Raw genomic sequence first — 27353 nt, 5'->3', positions numbered from 1 at the left:
AGTAATATGTTTGACATACATCAACTATTTCTGAATGGAGGCAATATACAACTTTGAATAAAAAATAAATGAACAGTATAAAAATGTTTTCTTTAATATTCCTTGTTTCCTCGTTCAGATCTGGAGCACAATACCTGAGTAAGGACATCAGACATGCACTAAGGATCCAATGTAAGAGTTTTAGGCTAATCTAAAGCACAACAGAAACAGATGATTACAGTGCAAAAGCAATCCTAGCTCTCTTTGACAAACAGCTTTTCCTTGATTAAACTTCAGTCAGATTCTCCTAAATCCCTTTGGTAATGAGGTATGAACTATGGCCAGTCAAAGCTCCTCTCCCATTCCACATCTCAGTTACTCTGGGTACCTGGTTAGGCGCCTTACCTCTACAAACCCAATGGTATCTCATCATCCTAGCTTGCCTACAGAAGCAGAATCCTGTTAGGTCACTTTAAACAGAAACTGCCCCTTACCCTGGACATTTCCTCCTAGTAACCTGCTAGCTACTCCCACCTTCCCCACCCTCTCCTGGTTCTTTGACTATAAACTCCCATTTTCTTACATTCAGTGTTGTGCCGGCCGACCAACCTCCCTTCCCAACTGCAAGCCCTCCTCTAGTAGCTCCTTCTGGATAAAGTCAGTTTTACGATGACTGTCTTTGACAAGCATTTCAGACATTTTCCACAATTTCTTAGTCCTACTGTAAAACAAGGGAAGACTTAAAGAAAGGAACCACTGCCCACTATCATATCCACAAGCTATTCATAAACTTCATTTGCACCAGAGCCATCAATTGATGTCTGCTTATAAAGGCTCAGATGGAAAAGAAAAGGCAATGAAGTAAACCAAGTAGGAGGAATAAAAATATTTCTTCCACATTTTTTTTCTAAAAAATGCAGCAAGGAAAGGATGTTCAGTAAAACACTACACAAAAAAACTATAATAAAACACTCTTGAGAACTGATTGGCCCAAACTCCAACTGGTTAGGTTTTCTTTCTAAACAGAAGACAGAGTGCCACCCACTGACAATTTGGTGAATTTAGCTCAGACGCACACACTTAACTCCTTTCAACATGAAAGTGAGCCATTATAGTAAGCTTAACTCGTTTTTGCATTTCAAGTATTCTTAAATACTCAGATTCACTGTCCTCAGAATTCCTATTAGGAAAAGTTAGCAATAAAGTATTAAAGTCATGGAACTCATAACTAATAGTGATGCAACAGATTGTAAAACTCAAGACACTATCACCTGAAACTAATCAGCAAAAAGCAAGTCAACAAGCACAGAAGGTTGGACACAAACAGGAAGACTAGTTCCTTCAAGCAACAGCATGAAAAGGAGAAAGAAAGACAGGAGTGAATGCTACTCTTCTAAACTAATTAGAAGATTCTAAGACAGTGCACTTACAGGCTTAAAGTAATCTTGGAAAAATATCTTTGAGAAGAGAATAATTAAATAAGACAGGAGTATTTTTTTTTACTTTCCTTAGATGTGATACATTAAATGATCAAAGAACAGTTTTTATAATAGACAAATAGGAAGATAGAACCCAAGTATGATGGTACAAGCCTGTAATAATCCTAGCACTTGGAGAGTAGAGACAGGAAGCTCAAGAGTTGGTCATGAGCTGGAGAGATCACCCTGCAATAAAGAACACTTGCTGCTCTTTCAGAGGACCCATTTTTGGCACCTAGCACACACATGGTGACTCATAACCATTTATAACTCAGTTTCCAGGGGATCTAACACCCTCTTCTTATCTCCTTGGACACCAGAAACACAAGCCATATACACACAAACATGTAGTCAAACACTCATACGGATAAAATAAAAATAAAAATTTTAGGGGGAGTTGGGACAATCTGATTATTGCAGTCTTGCTGTTCTGGAACTTGATATGTAGACCAGGCTGCCCTAGAACTAATAGATCACCCTGACTCTATAAATAAATAAATAAATAATAATAAAATAAATGATAAATAAATCTTAAAAGAAAACAAGAGCCAGCTATGAGACTAGGTCTTTAATCCCCACACTCAAGAGATAGAAACAGATGGATCTTTGTTAGCACAAGATTAGCCTGGTCTATCCAGTGAGTTCCAAGACAGCTATATTGGGTGTGTATGGGGGAAGGGGGATGATCATCCTATACTACATACCAAGTTTAGGGCCAGCCAAAGCTACATGAGACCCTGTCTCAAAAGAGAAGAGGTGGCATTAAAACATGCCAAGAGCTGGTTGCCTCCATAGGTTAAAGACAAGTTCCTAATACTGAAGACAATATGCACTTCAAACATAAAACCCAGAGGACCTGAGCAGGATCTGACTCTAAAGCCTCCTCCTTGAAGACTAGTTTTCATAGGTGGCACACGTCTTTAATCCCAGTACTCGGGAAGCGGAGGCAGGTGGATCTCTGTTGAGTTTGAAGCCAACCTGGTGTACAAACAAGTTTCAGGACTGCCAGAGCTACTGTTTGTTATCCAGACAAACCCTGTCTAAGGAGATAGATTGGATGGATGGATGGATGGATGGATGGATAAGATAGGAAACTAAAGTGCTACTTGAAGACTATCTTGTCGTTCTAGTAAGCATTATCAGAGGAAGAGTTTCTGTACTGTAGGTTACCAAAATAAGATGAGGAGCGCTAACTAGCAAAACCACTCTTCACTGTTGTCTTCCTAGTGAGCTGCAACAGCTATCTTGTCCCTCAATGCCACAAGGCTGGATCCTTTCCTGCCACCTACTGCTTACAGACAGTCTGTGTCTGTAGATTCAGCTAGTCTAGTACACAATGAGAGGTGCTAGTCAACTTTCTCCAAAATATTTCTAACTCTAGGCATTCTTCCAAAAAAAAAAAAACTTTCCATAAAATTTTTGTTTTATACTTTGTTTTATACTTTTATTTTATTTTGTTTTGTAGACAGTCTTATTACATGGCCTAGCTGGCTAGGAACTCACAAGGAAGCTAGGCTGACCTCAAACTTACAGAGATCCACTAGCCTCTGTCTCTCTCATGTGCTGGAATTAAAAGCATATGCCACCATGCCCACCTTAAACATGGTAATTTCTAAGCATGACTCTCCTATTATTTGGGACGCTTTGTTTTTGTAATGCTGGGAACAGAATCCAGATCCTTGTACCTGCTAATAAGCGCTCGATTGCTGTGCTATATCCTCAGCCTAATTGTTCATTTAACAGTTACTGAGCACCAACCACCATGTCCAGTTTTCTAGGCTAATTAGCACAACTACAACAAAAGTAACACTGCAGTGATCTGAGAAAATTAAGTGAACATTCACCACAATGTGATAAATAGTCCAGCAGGTTTAGTATCAGAGGTTAGGTAGACACCTGCATTTCAGACAATAAAGGAATTAAAACCACACTAGATGAAGATCAACCAAAAGACTTAAGAGGCTGCCTTGACTAAAAACAAGTATCTGAAAATCAAAGCAACATATAAGGAGAAACTATAGTTTTAAAAAGCCAAAACAATTCATACTTTTATTGATGGGTAATATTTAATAAAGGTCAGCTGTAGGCCAGAATGTTCTACACATCTGACTCTGAGAAAATTTTTCATAGAAAAGCAAGTCAAAGTTTAAAACTTTAGAAGCGGGAATAAAGGTAAGGAAATTCAAAGAAAGATCTGAGTAGATAAACTGTCCATTACTTTAATTCTGAATACTAGAAATAAAGCAAGAACAACTGGGAGTTGCAGTGCACGCCTTTAATCCCAGCACTCGGGAGGCAGAGACAGGTGGTTCTCTGTGAATCTGAGGCCAGTTCTACCTACATAGTGAGTTCCAGACCATCCAAGGCTACAAAATGAAGCTCTGTAGGCCAGATGACTCAGTAATTAAGAGAATTTGTTCTTGGAGAGAACCCAGGCCCGATTTCCATAGCTCATGTAGTTCACAACCATCTGTTAACTATAGTTCCAATGGATTTGGTGTCCAATTCTGACTTCCAAGAACATCGGGCAAACACATGGTGCACATACATACATGTAGGCAAAACACTCATACATGTTCAATAAAAATAAATCTATAAAATAGTTTTAAAATAAAATAACAGAAATCAAGCTAACATGAAAAAGAACAGCAAAGTAACCAAACCTATGATTATCAAAAATAATTTCTTTTATACAACATTCTTAGAATAACATGATGGGGTATTTAAAGCAATAGTTAGTAATAAAGATAATAAAACGGAATCCTAGCTTAAACTTTCTAAGAATTACTATCTAGGAAGACCAGCATGGTGCAACATGCATATAACCCTAGCATTTGGGAGGCAGAGACAAGAACAGGAGTTAAAATCACCTTTGGCTGTTTAACATGTCTAAAGCACGCTGAGCTAGGAAAGGGAAAGTAGAAATAGAAGAGAAGGGGGAGGGCAAGAAGAGAAGGAAAATGTCATAACCCAAGATTTGTATGCCACAATCTCAAGAGTAAGAATCCCAAAAGTACTGTTCTAAAACCTCATCTGTTACTGAAAGACTGAAAATTAATGTGGATTTGTTGTAGCAGCAGCTGCTGTTTCATTTTTATAATGTTGTTGTGTTGTCTAGAGCAGTCTACAACTCCTAGTCTCAAGCAACTCTTGGCCCTTAGCCGGTGTGTAACTGAAACTATCTATACACACCACTGCACCTGTCAAACATGAATGTATTGAACAAGGGTTTGAAACAGCCCCAAAATACCTGCTTCACTCTTCCCCATTTCCCTAAACTATCCTCAAAAAAGAGGCACTCCCCTGGGCACCAACAACAAAACAAAGTCTTCAGCGACAAAAGATTAGCTTTCTGTGGAAGAATAAGGCTTCACAAAGATTCTCTTCTGAAACTCTCGTCTCTGGACTCCCTCCATTAAACGGCCTATTTTCCCTTCCCATGTACAGCTAGGTTTCTCCTTTAGGAATAAATAAAGCATCTCAACTTTACAACTCTTAGAATCAGTCAGGTGTTCTGGTTTAGAGCTCTGCCAAAACATCCTTTATTTTAAACCCACAGAGGAAGAGGAACAAAAGCATGGATGCAAGTGCATCTATACCCTAGAGCTTAAGCAGGAGGAAAAGGAACTGTCAGAAGTTCTGGGAAAGGAGCTTAAGACCACACACTAAATGAAGAAGTGGAAGAAACCCTCTAACTGTTCAGGGAAAAGCCTGTGCAATACAATACACCAAGACAAGAAAAAGGAATGGCTCAAAACAAACAACTCCCTAAAAATTCCCTAGTTTTATGGGTCCTATCATAAATTTTTTAATTATGTGCTATTTTTCATAACTACCAAAGGTAAGCAAGAACACCAAAACAAATACCTGAAAATTCAGTGGTATCATATAGTAAAATCTAAATGTCACCATCAACAATACAAAATTGTTATTTTGAAAGGTCAAAAAACAGTCAGATCCAAAACCATACCAAGAACAGTAGAGAAAGTAATACTCGGTAAAGACTAACAAACCTGATACAGTCTGAATGCACTGTGCCCTATGGACTGGCTCAACTATGCGGATAAACCAGCTGGGTGTGGTGTGCACATCTGTAACCCTAGCACTTGGGAGATGGAGGAATTCGGTCTTCCTCAACTACACAAAAAGTTTGAGGCCAGCCTGGACTACAAGAGACCATATCTAAAACAAAAATTAAAAAATAAAAAATAGGGCTGGAGAGATGGCTCAGTGGTTAAGAGCATTGCCTGCTCTTCCAAAGGTCCTGAGTTCAATTCCCGGCAACCACATGGTGGCTCACAACCATCTGTAATGACGTCTGATGCCCTCTTCTGGCCTGCAGACATACACACAGACAGAATATTGTATACATAATAATAAATAGATATTTAAAAAATAAAATAAAATAAAAAATAAAAATGAAAAGATGAATACTTGATCTATAGCTAATGGTACTATACTTTGCAAAGTTTTAGAGCCTTCGGGACTGTGGACAGGCTAGCAGAGTCAGTAGGGTGGGGACTAGCCTGAGCTCCACTTCCTGACCCATCAAGGTCTGAAGAGCCTGAATAAACTACATATGCCTGCCAACATCCACTCTGGTGCCTTCCCTGCCATGATGGACTGAAACCAAGAGCCAAAAAACTCCTCCCTTGAGTTGTTTCTGTCGAGCATTTCATCACTATGACAAGAAAAGTAACTAATACAATAATCCTTCAGTTACATCTCTACTTCCCATCACCAACAGTCGGAACATGACAATCTTAATTCCTGAACTTCAACTCTGTAGCTGTTCCCTTTACCACTGCTTTCCTGAAGAGATTTATTATCACATCTGAACCACACTGACAATCTCAAACCAATTTCTTTGCTTTCAAACTGTTTCCTATCTAGCGAACCTCCTCCCTGACACCTAAGTCATCTTTCTAATCATACCACTGCAGTTTAAAGATGAGAAAGAATTCATGATCTTTCCAAAAACAGCAATACATGTAATAATAACAGTCATCTTTATACAAGTAGCATTATTTTCATAATCAAATGTAATTATAGCTTACATCATAAAACAGTTTTCTGTCAGCAGCCAGGCGTTTTGACGCCAGTGTCTTGGTAACATGGTAGAAAGTAAGTAGTGCCCTGTGCTGTCGAAGATCATCCTGGACCTTCACAGACTCTACCAGAGTGGGGATCAGCTCAGGCCATTGTCTAGGACAATCCAATCGAGCAACTTTGGCAATCAGTACTGCAATCTGAGTTGCAATCTAAAGGGAAAAAAAGTAATAATCAGAAATAATTATAAAGTCAAGGCAAGGTATAAAAATATACTCACGTTTTAAAAGTACCTCTTAGGAATTAACTATGTTTAACAAATATGATTAAAATCACACTAAACTACTTAGGACAGTGGTCCTCAAAGTACAGTTCACAGACTCTAAGATCTATGAAACATTTCTAATTACACATTGGTAAGCCTTTTTTTTTTTTAACTCTCTCTTGAGTTTTGTTGGTGGGGTGACATGTAACTCAAAATGGCCTCAAACTTACAACCTGCCTCATTCTGTAGAGTATTGAGATTATAGGTGAGTGTCACCATCCCCAGAAAGGTAGATTTCGTTTGTGTAACTTTTGCAAAAATAACATATCAAATTAAGTACATGAAAAAGCGTATGTGGAAATTTAAGCTCTCATTTCAATACTAGACACTCAAGAGAAAAAAGTTACTCTTCTCACTAAATGTTTCTTATTCTGAGAATAGCTATTGCTCATTTCCAAAAATTATTATTTATACTAAGTATAGTTTATTTTTAAATTCATTAATTCTTTTAAAGTCCTGGTTTTAATTTCGAATACAATCACTATCAACAGATACGCTCTTCTGAGTTCTTAAACTGTAGCAGTATAAGCCCATTCTTTGTCCACACATTTAAGCAGCACTGCCTGAAGAACAGAAAGGAGCATCATCCTTTCTACTAGATACTTGAGGACAAAGATTCGTGTTTTATCCTCAGACCCTTCCACCGCCTCCAGTAAACAGCACCACTCTCCCTTATCCTCATCTTCTTTGAAAGGAATCATAAACTAGATGCCACTTACTGAGGTGGTTCTCAACCTTCCTGGTGCTGTACCCTTGGATATAGTTCTTCATGTTGTGGTGACCTCCAAACATTAAATGACTTTCATTGCTACTTCATAACTGTAACTTTGCTACTGTTATGAATCACAAAATAAATATCAATGTTTTCCGATGGTCTTAAGCGACCCCCGTGAAAGGGATATTCTAACCCCAAGGGGTCACAACCCACAGGTTAAAAACTGCTAACTTAATAGGCCATAATAAAACTACATTAGAAATACAGCTAGATACAGTATTCAAAATTTTCACATCAAATATAATAAATAGTATTACTTCAGAAATACTTAAGAACTTTAAACCTGTACACAAAATTTAATTTACTCTTAGAAGAAAGTTTCACACTGGGAGAAACCCAAAGTAAAACCATATGATCTATGATTTATGTGCTACAGGGTACTGGGAGTTGAAAATGTAATGCATACAGAAATCTAAAGTCAATCCTGTGGTCTTCAAAATAAAGAAGTAGTTAACTGAATTGTTAAAATTAATTGTTGGTGTCTAATACCCCCATGTTTTAGGCATGTAACAAACAGTGTATTAAATCAAATTTATAGAGAGTAAGACCACAATAACCAGGTGTGGTGGCACATGCCTGTAATCCCAGCACTTGGAAATCTGAGGCAGGATGACTTCAAGCAGAAGCCAGCCTGGGATCCGTATGAGAACCTTTCTCAAACATTCCTTCCCTAAGACAAAACAAAACAAAAACAAAAAACCTTTTAAGAAATAGAGAAAGGGCAATTATTTTAAGATTTCCATTAAATACTGTCTTAAAAACTAAGGAAGTTGCCAGGCGATGGTGGTACATGCCTTTAATCCCGGCACTCAGGAGGTGGAGGCAGGAGGATCTCTGTGAGTTAGAGACAGCCTGGTCTACAATGCAAGTTCCATAACAGCCAGGATTGTTTTACAGAGAAATCCTGTCCCAAAAAAACAAAAACAAAAACCAAGCAAACAAAAAAGCCCTAAGGAAGTTAAAAAGTATAAACCACACTGCAAAGTAACATGAATTTTGTCATTAACTGTCAAATCTAACCATAATCTTAACAGCTTAAAGTCTAAATCAGCAGAGAAGCTGTGTATAAGCATCACAAACAGAAGCAATGAGTTAAGGGACTCTTAAACTTCTTGGCAGGAGGGAGAGGCATGAAAACAATTTAATGTAGCTCAGGATGGTCTCCAATTTGCCATGTGGCTAAAGATGAATTTCTGATCCCCCTGCCTTAACCTCCTGTATGCCAGCAATCTAGGTGTGCACCACCATATGCAGCTAGGATTTTACTTTTAATCCAAAAACAAAATTTGTTTGGTGATACACTCCTTTAATCCCAGAACTCCAAGAGACAGAAGTGGATCTCTGTGAGTTCTATGCCAGCCTGGTCTAAGTTTTGAGTTCTAGGACAGCCAAAAATTCACAGAGAGACCCTATGTCCAGAAAAAAAAAGAAGAAGAAGAAGAAGAAGAAGAAGAGAAAAAAAAAGGAAGGGGAGGACATTCCCAGCTTTCATTTCTTCATTTTGTCACTGACCTGATTTATTGGTTCATTAAAGTTGGTGATGAGTCCTGCACGCAATGTTGACTTCTCCTCTTCTGAAAGAGCACTGTAAAAAAGTAAATTTATTATCAAGAAAATGTCACCCAGTAGTGAAGGAGAAAAGAACTGCTATGAATTTTATCAATAAAACACTTTTAAATACATGGCTCCCATTATTTAAATGCTGGCACACTTCAAGCGAGAAGCCTAAACCTTCTTCAGAAGTAAATAAACAAAAAGTATAATACAGTAACAAATCCATAATAATAATGCAATATGTTGATGCTCATCTTTACTGATATAAACCCAGCTATCTACAAAAAAAGAATTAATAGTAACACACTTCTGGCTTCTGTCATAAATTCTTTCTATAAAATTTTACAAGTAGGAACTGGAGAGAAGGCTCGTTGTTTAAAAGCACTGCCTGCTTCTCCAAAGGACCAGAACCTACACAACAGCTCCTTGGCATCTGTATCCAATTCCATTAGAGCTGATACTTTCTTCTGGTCTCTGTAGGCACTAAGAACATAAATGGTACACAGAAATACATGCAAGCAGGAAAAATACCCAGACATATAAAATAAGAAAGAAAAGTTTAAATTTACAGGTAAAGAAATTCAAAGTCAAAGAATATTTGTTAGAAGACTCTTCTAAAACTCAATATAAGCTTGGCGGTGGTGGTGCACGCCTTTAATCCCAGCACTTGGGAGGCAGAGGCAGGCGGATCTCTGTGAGTTCGATGCTAGCCTGGTCTACAATAGCTAGTTCCAGGACAGGCACCAAAGCTACAGAGAAACTCTGTCTTGAAAAAAACAAACAAACAAAAAACTCAATTTAAATAGCTGGTGCAACCAGTCAACAGGAAAAGACACTTGCTACCAAGCTTGACAACACAGATTCACATGGTAAAAGGAAAGAACTATTACAAATTGTCCTCCATCTCCACATGTGCACCACGGCATTCAAAAAGCAACACATAAGTGTACACACATACACAAATAAATAAATAAATGGTTTTTTAAAAAACTAAAAAGCAAGTTGGCTGTGCATCCTAGTGAGCACCCTTAATCCTAGCACTGTAGAGACAGATGCAAGACAATTTCTGAATTTGAGGCTAGCCTGATCTATGTAATGAGTTCCAGGCCGGCCAGCCAGCCAGAAAGATAGATTAGATAGATGAGATGAGATGAGATGAGGTAGATAATAGATCAACTTAGTCTTCTATTTTACATCTTTGCAAAGGATAAACATAACACTAAAAATAATTTACTACATACAAAGAAACTATAGAGCTAAATAGAGAAGTTACTATAGAATTTATATATTACCGAATTTTAAAGTGTTTCAGTACTTTGACTTTTTTTATTTTTATTTGTGCTCATCTGGCTTTGAGACTGGGTCTTATTACATTGCCCAAACTGTCCTCAGGCTCAAAATCCTCCTGCTTCAAGCTTTATAACAAATGTGTAATACTAGTGCAGGAGAATTATCTGTATTCTGTCAATCATTTTATAAATAAACAAATGTGTAATACTAGTGCAGGAGAATTATCTGTATTCTGTCAATCATTTTATAAATAAACGCTGATTGGCCAGGCAGGAAATATAGGCGGCAAAACCAGACAGGAAGTAGAAATGATGTAATGAGAAGAGGAGAATTCTGGGAAGGAGGAAGTTGATTCCTCCCACTCCTGCCCAGAAGCAGCAGGATGTCATCTGCTACTGCAGAAAGGTACTGAGCCACATGGCTAACATAGATCAGAAAAATGGGTTAATCAAGATGTGACAGTTAGCCTGTGAGAGGCTAGAGCTAATGGGCCAATCAGCCTTATAACTTAAGAGATCCCTGTGTAATTTTTCTCTGGGACTAAACAGCTGGGGAACTGGGCAGAAAACAACAACAAACAAGCCAGGCAGCCCTCCATGTTACAGACTAGACAACAAACAAACAGGCCTGACCCCCATTCATGTTACATAATACCACCATTACACATGTCCGGCTTTTATGCTATCTTTTATTTTCCCCCTTTGGTATTTTGAGACAGGGTTTCTCTGTAGCTTTGGAGCCAGTCCTGGAACTAGTTCTGTAGACCAGGCTAGCCTCAAGCTCACAGAGATCCACCTGTCTCTGACTCCCAAGTGCTGGAATAAAAGTGCGCAAACCACCACTCAAACCTGTATTACCTACTTTTAAATTAAAATTTAATCTTCATTTTACTGGTTCCCATGCTACCTATGACAGTGTGTCTATTATCAGACAAATGACTTCAGAAAGATTAACCACAAATATTTATACAACTTTAAAAAACTTTTAGAAAGCCAGGCGGTGGTGGTGCACACCTTTAATCCCTGCACTCAGGAGGCAGAGGCAGGCAAATCTCTGGGAGTTCGAGGCCAGCCTGGTCTACAAGAGCTAGTTCTGGGACAAACACCAAACCTACAGAGTAACCCTGTCTCAAAAAACCAAAAAAAAAAAAAAAAAAACTTTTAGACCAACAAGATGCCTCAGTGGGGGGCTGGAGAGATGGCTCAGTGGTTAAGAGCATTGCCTGCTCTTCCAAAGGTCCTGAGTTCAATTCCCGGCAACCACATGATGGCTCACAACCATCTGTAAAGAGGTCTGGTGCCCTCTTCTGGCCTTCAGGCATACACACAGACAGAATATTGTATACATAATAAATAAATAAAATAAAATAAAAAAAGAAAAAAGATGCCTCAGTGGGTAAACACCACTCAAGTCTGACAAGTCTGATTTCTCGAAACCCAGAAAAAGGTGGGAGGAGAGAACAGCTCCAAAACGCTAACCTCTGAACTCCACAAGCAGAGAATGAAATGTGCACAACCACAGATCAGGCATGAGGCACACATTAATAAATACATTTTAAATAAATTTTAAGCAAAGCATATATTATGAGCTAAATTATATCCCACAAAATAAAATATTCAAGTTCTCTAAGTCAAATATCTTTGAGTAAAACTTTATTTGGAAATACTATAGTCTTTGTAAATTTAATCACATTAAGACAAAAATCATTTTGCATCGATAAGCTCTATTCTGATACTGGTGTTTTTCTTTTTGTTGTTTTGGGGTTTTTTTTAATATTATTTACTTATTATGTATACAATATTCTGTCTGCATGTATGCCTACAGGCCAGAAGAGGGCACCAGACCTCATTTCAGATGGTTGTGAGCTACATTTGGTTGCTGGGAATTGAACTCAGGACCTTTGGAAGAGCAGGAAATGCTCTTAACTGCTGAGCCATCTCTCCAGCCCCCTGCTGTTTTGTTTTGACACAACAAAATATAATATATAGGCAAGGCTGACCTGAAACTTACTATGAAGTCCAGAAGGCCTTGAACTTAAATCCTATTGTCAACCTCCCAAGTGCTAGGATTATAAATTCCAAGACTGGCTCCAAAGCTACAGAGAAACCCTGTCTCGAAAAACCAAAAACAAACAAAAAGTTCTATTAACTTTTTAGAGACTGAATATCAATTTATCTGTTTCCATTTCAACAAGCTAGTATGAGAAGATTAAATGAGATCCAAAAATAGGAAACACATCAAATATTACTTTTTAAAAAAAGAGCAGTAATTAAAAGAAAGACAAAAAGCCTGGTGGCACCAAACAGGAATCCCAAAGCAGATCTACATACGAAGTCCATGATACAGCTATGGTGGCAAATGTCTACAATCTTAGCACTTAGAAGAGGAATTTGACAGTAGCCTGCAGTTTGATAGACTTTAAAATAATAATAATAATAATGTGAATTTGAAAAAAAATTAAACTAAGAAGAGGGAAAAGTGTTTGATGTGTAAAAAGTTACCAGTGTACTACGGTGGAAAAGAGTGTGTGGTACTATACCTACTTCAAATATGCACTGTGAACCACAAACCTGTAAAACACTCCAGTTAAAATTAATTTAGACTACATCCCAATTTTTTTTTTTTTTTTTTTTTTTGGTTTTTCGAGACAGGGTTTCACTGTGGCTTTGGAGCCTGTCCTGGAACTAGCTCTGTAGACCAGGCTGGTCTCGAACTCACAGAGATCCGCCTGCCTCTGCCTCCCGAGTGCTGGGATTAAAGGCGTGCGCCACCATCGCCCGGCTACATCCCAAATTGAAACTAATAGCATCTACCTATGACCCAGTTAAACTGAATGATATATGAAAATAATATATAAGCTTAAGTCAGGTGATTTTCATCATATGAAGATAATGGTCAGAATAAAAAATTTACCAAGTTAACAGTAAAAGTACAAACTTTGAAGTGCTTCAAATCTGCAGATAAAATCAATTACTAATCTGCCATTCTTGTTTCCTTTATAAGTGTATTCCTCTTCATGCCTACTTTTACCTCAATACACTAAAAGACAATTTAACTATTTAAAACTATAATTCCTTCCTTAACTATTTAATTTACGCTAGCTTAAGGCAAAATTTAGCCAGGCATAGTAGCACATGCCTGTAGTCTAAGAACTAAGAGGCACAAGCAAGAGCTTACCTGTTAAGCTCCAGGCCAGCCTGGTCTATGCAGGCTACATATCTAACTGTAGATATATAGCAAAACCCTGTCCCCAAAAGCAAACAAACAAGCACACAATTTCTCACCATTAACTGCTTCTTTTTCTCACCAAATCATCAATTACTCCAGAAATAAAAAGGGTTAGCTTCACTTTATAGTCTAAAAACACTGCAGTTCCTTCTCATATCATTCTTGGGTAGGTTTTACAGACAGGCACTTTGAAGTACTCAGAATAAAACAAATTAAATTACTTATAAAAACGAAAACCTAAAGAGCTTTAGTGCCATCTACTGGAGACCACAGCTTATGTAATTTTTCACCAAAATTTATTTTCTAACAAAATTCCAAAGACATATTCAAACTGCCTAGCCATAAATTACATAATGTGTTAATCAATTCTTAAGATGAATCTGCTCACTTTACCCCTATATTACAGTAAAAACCTCATCTAATGAAACTGCAAATGTATGCTATCCAACAATTCTTCCCAGAGAAAACACAAAAACACAGAAATGAAGATACAGCAAATAAGAACATAATATAAGATTTCCTTTTCAAAATCAAAACATTTTACTTTTTTTTTTTTTTTTTTTTTTGGTTTTTTGAGACAGGTTTCTCTGTAGCTTTGAAACCTGTCCTGGAACTAGCTCTTGTAGACCAGGCTGGCCTCGAGCTCCACAGAGATCCACCTGCTTCTGTCTCCCGAGTGCTGGTGGGATTAAAGGCGTGCACCATCACTACTCAGCACGTTTTACTTCTTTAAGATGATTTAGCAGCATAGCTTGATCTTCAGATCCTCAGAAGCTGAAAATCAAGACAGGAAGGTAGGCAGGAACACACATACATGCATGCATGCATACATACATACTACGTATGTACGTACGTACACACATGTGGAATAGGAAGATACAAATCTATGAAGGATAACAATAACATTTCTTCGAGAGTTAGAACACTTTTTGGACTTTTTTTCATTTATGTATCAAATGTTTTGCAAATTTCCATTTCATCCTTGCAAAAAAATTAAACACTTGACACATTATTCTGATTACACAGGTAGAGTATTATTTTTCTTAAATTTGGAATGGATTACAATTGGGACTGACGGAACTTACTGAGGTGCTACACGTCTCCAGTAACGATCAATTCCATGTTTAAAATACAGCACAGCAAGCCACCTGACATTCATATCAAGGGTGTGGTTCGTAAAAATATTCTGTGAATGAGAAAACAAATAATGTTAGAAGGAACATGTACTCTTTTAAAAGTATAATTAACATACCAAAATAAAGCATGGATTTCTCTAACCGCTTTATTTTTTTAATGTGGGTATGTACTCAAGCATGCGTATGCGCATTCATCTTGTGGATGGTTTCATACGGAAGCCAGAGGACAACTCCAGGTGTCTCAGAAATGGCACTGCCTCCTTTGAGACAGGGCTTCTTATTGGCCTAGAGCTCATCAATTAGGCCAGACAGGGATCATCCTGTCTCCAACCCTACCACACCTGGCTTTTTTTTTTTTTTTTAAGTTTTTTGAGACAGGGTTTCTCTGTAGCTTTGGATCCTGTCCTGGAACTAGCTCTTGAGACCAGGCTGGCCTCGAAATCACAGAAATCCACCTGTCTCTGCCTTCCGAGTGCTGGGATTAAAGGTGAGCGCCACCACCACCCGGCCACACCTGACATTTTTACACTGAGTTTTGGGAATCAAATTCAGGTCCTCTGTAGTGATATTTTATTTGTATTTTAATAAGTAAAGCTTGCCTGAAGATCAGAGTGCAAAGCTAAGCCATTAGAGGTCAGGGAGTGGTGGCACACACCTTTAATCCCAGGACTTGAGAGACAGAGGCAGACAGAGCTCTGTAAGGCTATTCTGAGCTACAAAAGATCGCTCCAGAAAGAGATCCAGGTGGTGGTGGCTCACACCTTTAATCCCAGCATTAGGGAAGTGGGGAGAGGAATATAAAGGGAACAGGAACTCACAGGAGCATGGTGTCTGAGGTTTGATAGAAACCCCTATATCTGTCTCTGAGTTTTTATTATTCATGGTACAGTTATCCAACAACACTTCACCAACTTTACCAAACAGCCCTATGTGTTTGATTTTTGGGAAAATATCTCATGTATTTCATCCTGGTCTCAAACTTGTTATATAGCCAATAATGACTCTGAACTTCGTGCCTCTACTTCCAGATGCGGGGATCACAGAAATGTGCCACCATGCCCAGTTTATGAGATGCTGAGGACAGAACCCAAGGCTCCATGCATGCTAGGCCAGTACTCTAGCAATTGATCTATGACCTCAGCCCAGATTTTTTATTGATTTTAAATTTCATCACTACATATGTCATATGTACATATTCTTAAAATATATATTCTACAATCTAGACTAAGAAAGCAGGCCTACTTAGCCAGATGTTACCTGAAACCTCAGCATCAAGAATACTAAGGCAGGTACATCTCAAGTTTCAGGTCAGCCTAAGATATATAGTGAGACCTGGCTAACCCCATCAAAGAAGATAGCATACCTATTCAATAGCATTTAACTAAGTTTAATCAACAGATGAACATGTAAAGATTCATAATATTCTTTCAAGTACATTAGAAAATTTCCTTGATAAAAAATCAGAAGTAACAATATATATGCACAGAGAGAAGAGATAAGAAATGAGAGAGAGAGAGAGAGAGAGAGAGAGAGAGCGCTCACTGAAATAAATATGTTCTAAATTTCAAAAGAAAACGTAGCTAGGCATGATGCCACACACATAATCCCAGCATTTAAAAGGCAGAGGCAAGATAATGGCAGCAAATTCAAAGTGTTCAAGTCTAACCAAGGATACACAACAAGATCTTGTCTCAAAAATAAATGGATAAATAAATAATAGGTGCCTCCACAGCACAGATTCAAAGGCCCTAAGGAGTCTAAGTCCCTGGGTTGTTATTACATGTTTGACATTGTAATGGGTAATCTTGACAGGATCCAAAATCACCTGGGACACAAGCCTCCAGGCATGCATGTGAGGGATTATCTTGTTTAGGAAGGCCACGAGTCATGCCTGTGATGTCTTATTTTTCGGTTAATTGAGATAAGACCTACTCGAAAAGTAGAGACACCATCTCTGGGTAAATGTCCTGGGCTGTAGAAACAGGAGAAAAGGTAGCTCAGCCTAACCATTCATTGCATTCTGCTTCCTGACCATGGATTCAATGTGACCAAGTACTTCAAGCTCCTGCTAGAATGTCTTCCCATCCACGATGGACCGTATTCTTAAACTGTGACTGAACCTCAATCAACTTTTCCTTCCATAAATTGCTTTTGTTAGTGCATTTTAATCACAGCAATAGGAAACACAATATAAGAAAATGCAGTGAAATTGTGTTTTAATAAATAAAGGTTGCCTGAAGATAGGAGTGCAAAGCTAGCCACACAAGTCAGCCACACGGGCAGGCAGTGGTGGTACACGCCTTTAATCCCAGCAGCCACACGAGTTTGCCATAGAGGCCGGACAGTTGTGGTATATGCCTTTAATCCCAGCACTAGAGAGAAATAAAAGGTGGGGTGAGACAGAAACTGTCTCTCTTTTCATCTAAAGGTTTCATAGAGATAAGAGCTCTCCAGTGGTTGGCTGCTTTGCTTCTCTGATCTTTCAGCTTGACCCCCAATATCTGTCTCTGGGTTTTTATTACTCATGCAATATCTGGCGCCCTATTTCACAGTAACAAGACTACTTACCAAAGCAATCATGCTTCTGGGGCAAGAGAAATGGTTCAACAGTTAATTAAAAACACTTGTTGCTCTTCCAGAGCACCTGGGTTTAGTCCCCAGCATCCAAATGGAGGCTCACAACTATTTGTAACTCCAGTTCCAGAAGGATATGATGCAGTCTTCTGGCCTCCATGGGCACTGCATGCATGTGTACATATATATATACATGCAGGCACACACACTCAAAAAATTTAATCCCAACATTGGGGAGCTAAGACAGGAGGATCACTGAGTTTGAAGTCAACACCTGCCATACAACAAGAAATTGTCTCAATCCCCTCCCCCAAAGAGTCTATACACATATACACAAATAAAACTACTTTTGAAAATGTAGCAATATAGCAATTAATGTATAAATAACACAAAGCAATACACGAAAATAGAAACACAGGAAAAATGAACTTAAGCAGTTATTAATAAGACATATATTCACTCAGGAAGTAAGAGCAGGAAATAAGGAGTTCAAAACCACATTAGGCTACGTAAGACTCCTGCCTCAAAAACAAAAGAAAAAAAAGCAAAGTAAAAAATATAAAAGATCCTGTCTAACAAAAATTTAAATTTCTAGATGGAAAAAAAAAACTACAGTATTTCGCCAGTCATGGTGGGGGGGTGTGCCAGGAGGCAGAGACATGAAGATATTCCTGTACTGGCGGTCAGTCTGGTCAACAAAACAAGTTCCAGGCAAACAAGGGTTACATAGTGAGAGCCAAAAACAAAAACAATGTTTTAAAGTTAAACACACGATACAAGGGGAATCAGTTCAATGGTGAATACTTGCCTAGCATGCACCAGACCCTAGGTTTGCTGCCCATCACTGAGAAAAAAAAAGAAAGCACCAAAGCAGTACAAGGCTAGGCAGTTATGGAGCTCGTCTTTAATCCCAGCACTGGGAAGACAGAGGCAGGCAGATCTCTGTGAGTTCAAGGCCAGCCTGGTCTACTGGGCTAATTCCAGGACAGCTAACACTGTTACACAGAGAACCCTGTTGCAAAATAACAAATGAAACAAAACAAAAATAGTAAGAGGCAGAGGCAGGCAGATCTCTATGAGTTCCAGACCAGCCCAGTCTACAGAGTGAGTTCCAGGGCAGCCAGAGCTGTTACACAGAGAAACCCTGCCTCGTAAAAAACACAAACAAACAAACAAAACAGAAAAGGTTTTAATTAAATTACAGTAAGAACAATAAAAAGAAAATACCTAAAATGCTGATTCATCAACAAATAACTGAAACATTCTCATGAGCCCACATTACCATGACAACAGTGACAATGGTGGCCAAATGTCTGCAGCAGTTTCACTAAACTAACAGTCCATCTCCATACTTAAAGAACTAGTAAAATAACGGCACCCCTACTGTATTAAAGACAAACTATTTCAAGAACTACTCACCAGCAACACTGAGTAGAAACCTGGCTGTGTCTCCCATTGCTTCAGCTGCTCCTCAGCGGGCTTTAAAACAGCAGTATCCTGACTGGTGGCCTGGGTTAAGACCTGGAGAACTACAGAGCTGGCACTATTGAGATCCATGGAAGCCTGCAAAGGTAAGTCAGCACATCTGAGTACACAGTATATGTATTACAAACGGACAGTCACACAAACACTTTCTCCCCACCTGACCTCTACGTTTTCTATACTAGCTACACCATTACTTAAAACTCCCACAATTCCAATTACTTTTACTTAAATTATATTTCTAAAGGACACTGCTTTTACTGTTTCATAAATAAAATAAAAGTGAGACTGGAGAACTGACATACACAAAACTGCAAATTTCCAAATTCTGATTAAATACCATTTCCTACCTCAACATCTGTTATCAAAATCATTTTAAAGATAAAATGCAAATGTGAAACATAATACACAGAGAGAGAAACGCATACTCACTAATAATTGAAAAATAAACTAAGTTAACTACAATCCTTGCACATAGCAAAACTCTGTCTCAGAAAAGAGAGGTAGGAAGATACTGTTACATATTAAATACTGTAAACCTTCCCCAAGGCATATGCTAAAATCTAATGCCTAATATCTTGGCATTTGGAGCTAAGAAGTTATTAAATCATCAGTACAGATCCCTCATGCATAGTCCAAATGCGCCTATATAAGAGGACATTAGAGAGCTGCCTTGTTCTTTCAGCCATATAAGGATACAATAAAAAGTCTGCAACCAGCAGATGGTCCTCATCAGTATCTAACTATGCCAGCACCCTGAGTTCAAGGCTAACATGGGCTGTGGAGTAAGACGCTGTCTCAAACTAAAAGCAAGGCCAGTAGGATGGTAACACCAAGCCTGATGTGACCTGCACTCAATTCCCAGGACCAGCTCCCACAAAGTAAGTATCTTATCTAACAAACCAAGAGCTACATAAAGTTAAGAAATGTGTATTCTTTGTCCATATATGCCATCGTAGTTCATCACAGTACAAAGCAAGCAGGTATGCTCACCTGCACAGAGATAGCACTGCTACACTGAGCTGAGCCCACCTACATCAATTACTAAGCAAGAAAATTCCCCCACAGACATGGCGATAGGGCAGCATGATGAAGGCCAATTCCTCAACTGAGGTTCCCTCTTCCCAAGAGACCAGTTTGTGTCACAGTGACAAGTGAAGTGAAGTATGACAACCCCTCAACTCAGACTTTCTAACGTCTGAACCTCTCAAGTGTGACACACCATATTTGGCCAAAGATTTCATTCAATAACAGCTATTTTTCATTACTCTTTGCCAGGTGCTATTCTAGTTTCTAGGATACACTTGGAACAAACTTATGTCCTTATTCCCTGGTTATTAAATTCAAATCAACAGGCTGTACTATAATGGTCTATATATCCTAACCTCTGCTATGGGATGATGGTCTTTCTGGACGCTGTGAATAGCTGTTGCTCTCATTGGTTGACAAATAAAGCTGTTTTGGATAGAGCCAGGTGGAAAATCCAAGCAGAGATACAGGAGAAGAGTAGAGTCTGGGAGACACCAGCCAGCTGCCAAGGAAGCAAGACATGTAGAAAATGACGTAATGCTACAGCCACATGGCAAAACATAGATTAATAGAAATGGGTTAATTTAAATGTAAGAGATAGCTATTAAGCCTTAGACGTTGGTCAAGCATTTATAAGTAATATTAAGCCTCTGAGTGGTTATTCAGGAACTGCAAGGCGGGCGAGAAACAGATACGTATGATCTTATAGCATTACTATATCTAAACCCACTTCTTTGATCAAATGAAACAGAATAACAAAACACTTCTGTTAAATTAGTGAAATCTTTCTAGCCAAATATGGTGTACTACAATTGAAATCCCAGCATTCAGAAGACATAGAAGATCACTTCTAGTTTGAGTAGACTGTCACAGTCTACGTAGTTAGTGTGTTCCAGACTACCAAGGACTACATAGTAAAACACTATCTCAAAACACAAACAACAGGGGGCTGGAGAGATGGCTCAGAGGTTAAGAGCATTGCCTGCTCTTCCAAAGGTCCTGAGTTCAATTCCCAGCAACCATATGGTGGCTCACAACCATCTGTAATGGGGTCTGGTGCCCTCTTCTGGCCTGCACGCATACATGGAAGGAATGCTGTATACATAATAAATAAATAAATATTTAAAAAAAAACACAAACAACAATAAAAAGTAACCAATCAATTTTTAATAAATCCTGCTCTCTACATACAGTTGTGTAAATCCACAAAAAGCAGCCACTTCTCCCTTTTCAATCCTCCTCAGTCTAACCTTCACAGAACATAATATTACTGGTATCAATTCCTGATAATTCTACTTACATTCAGTCTTTAACATGAAACAGCCTATATGAGCCGTGCACCACTCCAAAAGAAATACAGTAAAGGAATCTTTGCATTCAATTCTACAAAGGGAAAAAGACAAGCTAAAATATACCATAAAGATATGTTAAGCGTTACGGAGGAAAAACTCACAAGTTTACACTCTAGCAGGCTTAGCAGAGGCTTTCCCTCACAGAGGACTGAAAGAGCGTAGTCTTGAAAGTTGCATAAGAGATCCCTAGATCAGTGCATGCTGTGGCTGTCAGACAGGTGAAGGTTACATTCCCTACATAACATGATCCAAACTTATTTTAATCCAATTACTTTTGAAGAATTACAGTTTAGCATGAGACAAGGAAAGGGACTGTGGTGGTTTGAATGAAAATGGCCCCCATAGGCCCACAGGGACAGGCACTATTAGAAGGTGGGGTCTTGTTGAAGTAGGTGTGGCCTTGTGGGAGGACACATGTCACTGAGGGTGGGCTTTGAGATTTTAGAAGCTCAAGCTGGGGGGGAGGGGGACGGGCCTTACTTTCTCTTTCTGCAGCTACTGCTGACCCAGATGGAGGACTCTCAGCTCCTTCTGCCTGCATTCTGCCATACTTCCTACCATAATAAATTATGGACTAAATCTCTAAATTTAAGTCAACCCCAATGAAATGTTTTCCTTTGTAAGTCATGGTGTCTCTTCACAGCACTAAAACCCTAAAGCAGGGGTTTATAGAAAATTAAATTTATCTGCACTTGAAAATGAGAACTACCGACCTCCACAACTATTAGAAAATAAATTTCTAGTGTAATATAACTCATCCGTAGGTAACACAGCAACAACGCCTTTAAGGAGAAAGAAGAGAAAGTCAAAAGTTAATAGTCTCTGCAAGAAACAGAAAAGCATTGTTAGGAACATACAAAATTACTAGGCTCCATAGCTACTATTTAAGAAATGTTCATAGTTGGGAGCGATGTGTGAGTAGATATATTAGTGGACAGCCACAAAGATTAAGAGAGTGACCAATCACTTTTTATGGATTCAAGGTCACTCCATGAGATGGAACCCACACCTGACACTGCTACAGGGACCAAAAATATGAGACTAGAGAGGTCATGGGCCTAGAGGAGAACTTACTGCTACCATTCTGTCACAGGAACAGCAATAAAATGACTCCTAACAACATTCCACTACAGTCACAGACCAATGCCTCGCTCAGCTTATTCTTGCAGGAGACAAAAATTAACAAAGAGACCCACAACTGGACAATGTTCAGAAAGTGAGAGTTTGGGACACCCCGTCCAAAATAGGATGTCTTCATTAAACCCCTCGCCTCAACGCTTGGGAATCTATGGAGAACAGGAGGCAGAAAGACTGGGAAAGCCAGAGCTGATGGATGACTCTATGCAAACAGTGTCTCCCAGACATCAGAACCTATGCACATATCAACTCCTATGTGGTATGAGAGTCTGGAGTAGCATAAATAAGAAATGCACAGCTTCAAGACAGACCAGGTCCTAGCACTGAGGGGAGAAATGGACATGGGATCCCATCCCTAACAAAGATGCTATCTGTAACTGACACCTACTTGGCAAAGGAAATCTGCTATCTCTAATGAAGTACCACTGAGTATATCAACCATACTTAAGGGCAGGCCCAACACAAAACAAAACCAATAGCATTTTTATGAACTTTTAGCTTCATTTTTTGTTTTGGGGTTTTTGTTTTGTTTTTGTCTTACAGGTATTTTGCCTATTTGTTTGATTTTTTTTTTTTTTTTGCTTTTTGAGGAGGTGTTTCGTGTGTGTGTGTGTGTGTGTGTGTGTAAGAGAGCAAAAATACATAAAGTTGGGTAGATAGGGAGGTGGGGAGGATATGGGAGGAGTTGGAGGAAGGTAAAAAACATAAAATATATTGCATGAAAAAATTAATTTAAAAATGAAAAAAAATGTTTGTTGTTGGGTTGGAGAGATAGCTCATTAGCTAAGGGTACTGGCTGCTCTTGCAGAGGACCTGAGTCTCTCCCAGGATCCAAACAATGGCTCATAACTATCTGTAACTCCAGTTCCAGGAGATCCAACACCCTTTCAGGCCTTGCCACCAGGCACACATACGGGGCACAGAAATATATGCGGGCAAAACATTCAAACAAATAAAAGTAAATAACTTCCACTCAAAAAAATGCTCACTGTTGAATTCCTATCTGTCACTCACAAATGTTTGGAACAGCTGGTATAATAAAGCCTGACAGTGACCAGGAAAAGCAATAGGATGAATCAGAGTCAGAGTTACAAGTACAGATACGTATGATCTTATAGCATTACTATGTCTAAACCCACTTCTTTGATCAAATGAAACAGAATAACAAAACACTTCAAATTAAATGATGGACTTTTACACACACACACACACACACACACTCCAACTTCCACTGACAAAAGCAGTACATCTCAAAACTTTACTGAACATTCCTCTAATCTGGAATTCTTATTAAAATGCAGAATCTGTTTAAGTTATTAATCAGGGCCCTCACTGTTAGGAATAGAAAACACCCCTAGGTCAGGAGGCCCAAGACTTCCAACACAACACAGGCAAACTGCCACTCCCAGAATGAGAATGTAAGGCCGTACAGCTAAATAAAATAAAATGCCACATGCGTCACTCACAAGATATAAAGAACTCAAGCTAGAACTGGATTGGAAGCTCCTTCTCTGCTGGCAAGTTCTCATAGTGTTAGAAAGAGCTATGCTGGCTGCTGGGGAAGAATTGTCATCAACAGTCTTGAACAGTTACGTGAGCCCTGTGCTCAACAATACTAACAACTGAGGCAAAATGAGGCCACCGGTACAATAGTGGTAAGTCTGTTACTGGGTTAACCAACTGCAGTCTGATTGAATTTGATGCCCACTGACAGGAGGGTCTTCACATCTGGCACTGTAAACCCAGTCAAACACCCATGGCTGGACAGGTTAGAGGCCCTAGAAGCGAACCTTCTTTTGCTGTTTTCCAAAATCGACATGATGTACTTATCAAAACTGCCTTCTAAATAACTGTTGTTATTATTATTTCAGATCTGTGCTGCTATCTGCTTTGGTCACAGAAGCTTTCTGCAATGGTCAGCAGTGACTACAATGGTCAAAGTACTGAGACTAAATTATTGTTGAATGCCCATGCAAGTGTAAACAAATCTTCACCAACGTTCCTATAAACAATCCTAATTAATATCATAGCAAAGAGATAGAGACATAGACAGAAACAAGAGAGAGACAGACATGAAGATAGAAAGGAGCTAGTTAGAACAGGAAATGTATTAATGGAAGGGGCACAGGAGGGTAATGGGGTGGATATGATCAAAAAATATTATAACATGTACGAAAATGCCAGAATGACACCTATTATCATATATAACATATACTAATTAATAAAAAACAAGTTTTAAAAACACCTTGGTAAGTAGCTTCTATTTCAGTAACTTTTCAATTGAGCTGGAAGTGTATACTTTACAAAATTCCCAAATTTTGAGGAGCAAAGATGTAGAACACTAATTGAACTTATGTTCAACAAAACTTATAATTGTAGGTTTAGTGGTGGTCAGTCTCATAATTAGAAATTCAAACAAAAGACACTCTAGAAGCACACCTGCAAAAGATGTGATTAGCCATTCTGTAAAACACCCTGGGATTAGCTGACGATACCCATCACACGCACACAGACCAAGAAAGAACCAAGGCTAGGGGACGGCAGTGCAGGGGACGACTGTTTGCACAGCATACATAAGTCCCTGGGTTCTATCACTAACACCACAAAAAAGAAAACCAAAGACAAAAAAACGAAGATACAGAAATAGCTTAGTAGTAAGACATGTGCAAGGCTCTGGGTTCTGCCTCAACACTGCAAAAATAAAATAAAGATTAAAAAAAAAAAACCTTAAAATTACTAACGGTAATGCTACATTAAGCCTGATGTGGTAGCACACACCAGCAGTGTGAAAAGGGAGTGAAAGGTAGGCAGATCTCCATGAGCTTAAGGCCAACCTGGTCTACATGGAGCTCTACACCAACCAAATCTACATAGTGAGAGCCTGTCAAAATTAATAATGATAATAATAACAAATTAGAAGGAAGATTAAATATACACAAATGCAAAACAAATATCAAGAACCAACTAATCATACTGGAGAAATGGCTTGGCTGTCAAATGGCTTGCTACTGACAAAGAGGCCCCAAGTTCTGTTCCCAGCATGTATGTGTCAGGTGGCTCACAACTGCCTGTAATTCCACTACAAGATGAACAACTTCATCCATCCAAGACAACTTCTGCCTGTGCCAGCACCAGCACACACATGACATACACATACATGCATGGACAAGAACATAAATTCAGATTAAAAATAAAACCAAACATTGTCTTTCCCTAAATATGGATAATTTCATTCCGGAGAAACATTTTCAGTATATTTTAAGTTCAAATGCTGCAAGCATTTTTTTCGGCCTTTTAGTTTGGTTCTGAATGCAAATACATTCGTAACATCACAAAATCTAAATACTTGTTTAATTACCAAGCAATTTTTGCATACTTCTTTAAAACCTCCAATCATATTGCTACATCCAAATATCTCTGAGAATCCTCTTTTCGCTTTGAGAAGTGTAAACAGGACAGAGTACACCCTTCTGCCTTACAGCTATAACACACATCCACAAACCACTGCCATAATTAAACTGTTTGCATCAGTCCCTGTGCTAGATACCGTCAAAAAACAGAAAGAAAGAAAAACTACAATTTTATCGCAACCAACATAGAGAAATTCTCTAATTTCACAAAAACTGTTCTCAGTGTGGAACAACGATGTAAGGAAAGCTATGGAGCCATGAGTAGTCCATTTGATGAAGTCATTCTGCCCTCAACCAAAGCAGAGAAATTTGAAACAATGTGGAAATGGAAGAGAGAAATCCCTATCCATGGTTGCAGACTGTTCTTCCTTGCTTCCTTCTAAAGAATAAGCAAATCTTAAAGGCGCTATCGCATACAACATATGTTGTATGCGTTTGTTTAATGTGTGATGAGGAGGTATGCCGATCATAACCTTGGCACCAGAAATGACCAGGCTTTGCGATTGACGCAAATCACTTTGCTGTACGATTCCCTCATTCGCCACGTACTAAGAGGATTAAGGAGAAATGCCAAATGCTCTGGGCCTCGACATAATTTTTGCTGAATCACAAATATTCCCAAATGTAAAGCTGCAGGAGTCGCCGAGTCTGAGCACCGGCGGCCATACCTCAGAAAGAATCTCCACTCCGAAAAACGTCCAAGTCTTTTTTCCCTTAAAAGAGAAGGACTAATGTTTAAAGCTTTCACAGCACTGCTTCCACAGCAAGGTCGCCTGTACAGTTAACAGCATACACTGGTTTTGGTGGCAGAAGCACGTCTTCCTGCACTGTGCAACCCCAAGCCTCCAAGGACAAATAGAACCCACCGCCCCAGCCGGCGACAGGGGACACAATGGGTACCCTCAGCGTAGCTCAGCCTGTCACTCAGACCCTGCCACCGCGCTCCGTAGACCCAGCGATGTCAGGCTTCCCGCAGCCCGGGAGCCTGTGCTTCCCCCCGGGCTATTCCAGGGCCGCGAGGGCCCGCGGCGTCCAGCTCAGGTGGACCCACGTTCCGCCCTCGGCTCGCGGGGTCCCTCTGGCCAGTCCACTCGTCCCTTTCAACCGCGCGGCTCGCGGCCCGGCCTCACCGTGTGCCTCGGTCCGGAACACCCCGGCCCGCCCCTTTCCACTCGTCCACACGAAGTGGCGTTGGTTGCTTCCGCGCCCCCCACGCTGCTAGTCCGCACGCTGCCGCCTACTGAGGCCGAAAACGGCTTCTAGGAACGCGCCATGTTCCCTGTCGCCACTCCAGACGACGCGGGCGCGCTAAAATGACGTCACAGGATCCCGGCGCGGCGCGCAGGGGCGAGGCCGAGGATGATAGGCGATAGGTTGGAGGAGGGGAGAGGAGGGAGGAGCTCGTGTTCAAACCCAGAGGCGCGCGGCAGCCAACGCAGCCCTGTGCGCTTGCGTGGTACACGGAGCCGTGCGCAGGCGTGGGTACCCGTTACTATGGAAACCGTAAGTCCCGGGAAAATCGGTTGTTTTCCTGGGCTGGTTGAAGTGTAAGTCA

At 39.5% G+C, this 27353-nt stretch overlaps 1 protein-coding gene across 4 annotated transcripts in view; it reads right to left on the bottom strand.

Moving 5' to 3' along the window:
- The window catches only part of Ipo11 (importin 11), a 168501-nt gene extending 141415 nt beyond the window's left edge, over window positions 1-27086 (bottom strand). For 3 of the 4 annotated variants that reach the window (XM_041663574.1, XM_041663576.1, XM_041663575.1), the window contains exons 1-6: window positions 26929-27086; window positions 20256-20401; window positions 18808-18951; window positions 14764-14864; window positions 9119-9191; window positions 6515-6718 (exon numbers count right to left, since the gene is read on the bottom strand). In XM_041663574.1, the coding sequence (XP_041519508.1) occupies window positions 6515-6718; window positions 9119-9191; window positions 14764-14864; window positions 18808-18951; window positions 20256-20309 (576 nt within the window). In that variant the 5' untranslated portion in view covers window positions 20310-20401; window positions 26929-27086. The remainder of the gene's footprint in view (window positions 1-6514; window positions 6719-9118; window positions 9192-14763; window positions 14865-18807; window positions 18952-20255; window positions 20402-26928) is intronic. The other variant, XM_041663577.1, reaches the window with a different exon arrangement.
- Between the last annotated feature and the right edge of the window lie 267 nt (window positions 27087-27353).

The sequence above is a fragment of the Microtus oregoni genome, unplaced genomic scaffold (assembly GCF_018167655.1).
Source record: "Microtus oregoni isolate MIOR12 unplaced genomic scaffold, Mior012 000014F_ref0000157, whole genome shotgun sequence".
NCBI lineage: Eukaryota > Metazoa > Chordata > Mammalia > Rodentia > Cricetidae > Microtus > Microtus oregoni.
This window is presented reverse-complemented; position numbering and strand designations above follow the sequence as displayed.